Genomic DNA, 2,317 nt, shown 5'->3' on the forward strand with positions numbered 1-2,317 from the left:
TGTGTGTGGGGGTGTGCAGTGAACTTTATTGATGGTGCATGACAAGGCAGGGTTCCCTAAGCCCCTCCCTCTTCAGGGGGTCTAGGATAGAAACTGGAGGTCAGGAGATTCTCAATGCACTGGGGGATAGATTTGGGGCAAGGACTCCCCTGCAGCTAAGGGTCTCTTCCTGTCACTGGGTCTGGTGGTCCATCGGGTTCTTATTCCTTGGAAACCATGTAGACCACAAGGTCTACCACTTTGTTACTATAGCCAAATTCATTGTCATACCAGGAAATGAGCTTGACAAAGTGGTCATTGAGGGCAATGCCAGCCCTGGTATTGAAGGTGGAGGAGTGGGTGTCACTGTTAAAGTTGCAGGAGACCACCTGGTCCTCAGTATAGCCCAGGATGCCCTTGAGGGGGCCCTCTGATGCCTGCTTCACTACCTTCTTGATGTCATTGTATTTGGCAGCTTTCTCCAGGTGGCAGGTCAGGTCCACAACAGACACATTGGACGGGGGAACACGGAAGGCCATGCCAGTGAGCTTCCTGTTCAGCTCAGGAATGACCTTGCCCACAGCCTTGGCAGCGCCAGTGGAAGCAGAGATGGTGTTCTGGGCAGCCCCTCGTCCATAACACCACAGTTTGACAGAGAGCCTATCCACAGTCTTTTGGGTGGCAGTGATGGCATGGACTGTGGTCATGAGTCCCTCCACAATGCCAAAGTTGTCATGGGTGCCCTTGGCCAGGGGGGCCAAGCAGCTCGTGTTACAGGAAGCATTGCTGACAATCTTCATGGAGTTGTCATACTTGTCACAGTTCACACCCATCACAAACATGGGGGCATCCACAGAAGGGGCAGAGATGATGACTCTCTTAGCTCCACCCTTCAAGTGAGTCCCAGCCTTCTCCATGGTGGTGAAAACACCAGTGGACTCCACAACATATTCAGCACCAGCATCACCCCATTTGATGTTGGCAGGATCTTGCTCCTGGAAGATGCAGATGGATTTCCCATTGATGACAAGCTTCCCATTCTCAACTTTGACTATGCCTTTGAACTTGCTGTGAGTTGAATCATACTGGAACATGTAGATAATGTAGTTGAGGCCAATGAAAGGGTCATTGATGGTGACAATGTCCACTTTGCCAGAGTAAAAGGCAGTCCTGGTGACCAGGCACCCAATACAGCCAAATCCGTTCACTCTAATCTTCACCATCGTGTCTCAGGGTTGAGGCTGGCACTGCGTAGAAAGATGCGGCTGTCTGTTGAACAGGAGAAGCAGAGAGCCTCTTGATAATATTCTTGAAAACACATCCCTGATCCCCTTGCAGTGCTAATTTCCCACCTTAGACACTGTTGCAGGGCCTTGGTTATCTGCGCAAGCTCTGTTATCACTTGGAACTGGGTGTGAATACTGACTAGTTATATAATCTTGGGTGAATTGCTGTACTTCTCTTAGCCTTTGACATCTCCATCTGTAAAACGGAGAGTGCAATAATACCTACCTGCAATGTTGTGGTTACAATTAGCTAATGCATAATAAACATTTCTTTAGGATACTGCCTTTATTCTATTTGTAGTTGGAAAAATTAAGTGGTACAGAAAAAACAGTCAATCAGTTGGAGACAAGAGAGAAACTGAATGCCACCCAAAAGTACTGGCCTCCTCTGGGAGGAAATCTGGATACAGTGAGGACAACGAGCCCTGTGAGCTAGAACCAGACCCTGCAGTCAAAGTGAGACCAGTAACGCTACCTTTTGAAGTGTCTAAATGCTTCAGCTGTGAAACCAAATTTGCATTCACTTAGTCCAGCTCTGGGGAGGGAATACTGGGTTGTGTGGGACTGAAAATCAGCTATATGGCTATCTTTTTTTCAATATATTTTGTTGATTATGCTATTACAGTTGTTCCATTTCCCCCCTTCACTCTCCTCCTGCCTGCCCACCCCCTCCCATCCACATTCCCCTCTTTAGTTCATGCCCACAGGTCATACATATAAGTTCTTTGGCTTTACATTTCCTATACTATTCTTTCCCTTCCCCTGTCTATTTTCTACCTACCATTTATGCTACTTATTCGCTGTACTTTTTCCTCCTCTCTCCTGCTGCCACTCCCCTGTTGCTAACCCTCCATGTGATCTCCATTTCTGGTTCTGTTCCTGTTCTAGTTGTTTGCTTAGTTTGGTTTTGTTTTAGGTGTGGTTGTTAATAATTGTGAGTTTGCTGTCATTTTACTATACATGTTTTTTATCTTTTTTTCCTTAGATAAGTCCCTTTAACATTTCACATAATGAGGCCTTGGTGATGGTGAACTCCTTTAACTTGAGCTTAT

General features: G+C 46.6%; 1 protein-coding gene across 1 annotated transcript; it reads right to left on the reverse strand.

The window, feature by feature from the left end:
• Positions 1-200: 200 nt before the first annotated feature.
• LOC123806402 (glyceraldehyde-3-phosphate dehydrogenase-like) lies at positions 201-1,202 on the reverse strand. Its single transcript, XM_045819526.1, has one exon. It carries the CDS (start codon positions 1,200-1,202, stop codon positions 201-203), a length of 1,002 nt encoding a protein of 333 aa, XP_045675482.1.
• Positions 1,203-2,317: the final 1,115 nt, after the last annotated feature.

Source organism: Phyllostomus hastatus, unplaced genomic scaffold, assembly GCF_019186645.2.
Source record: "Phyllostomus hastatus isolate PE091 unplaced genomic scaffold, TTU_PhHast_1.1 phas_scaffold_385, whole genome shotgun sequence".
Lineage (NCBI taxonomy): Eukaryota > Metazoa > Chordata > Mammalia > Chiroptera > Phyllostomidae > Phyllostomus > Phyllostomus hastatus.

Excerpts from the sequence above, each read along its gene's own strand:
- LOC123806402 (XM_045819526.1), bottom strand. The coding sequence starts at position 1,202 with ATGGTGAAGATTAGAGTGAACGGATTTGGCTGTATTGGGTGCCTGGTC.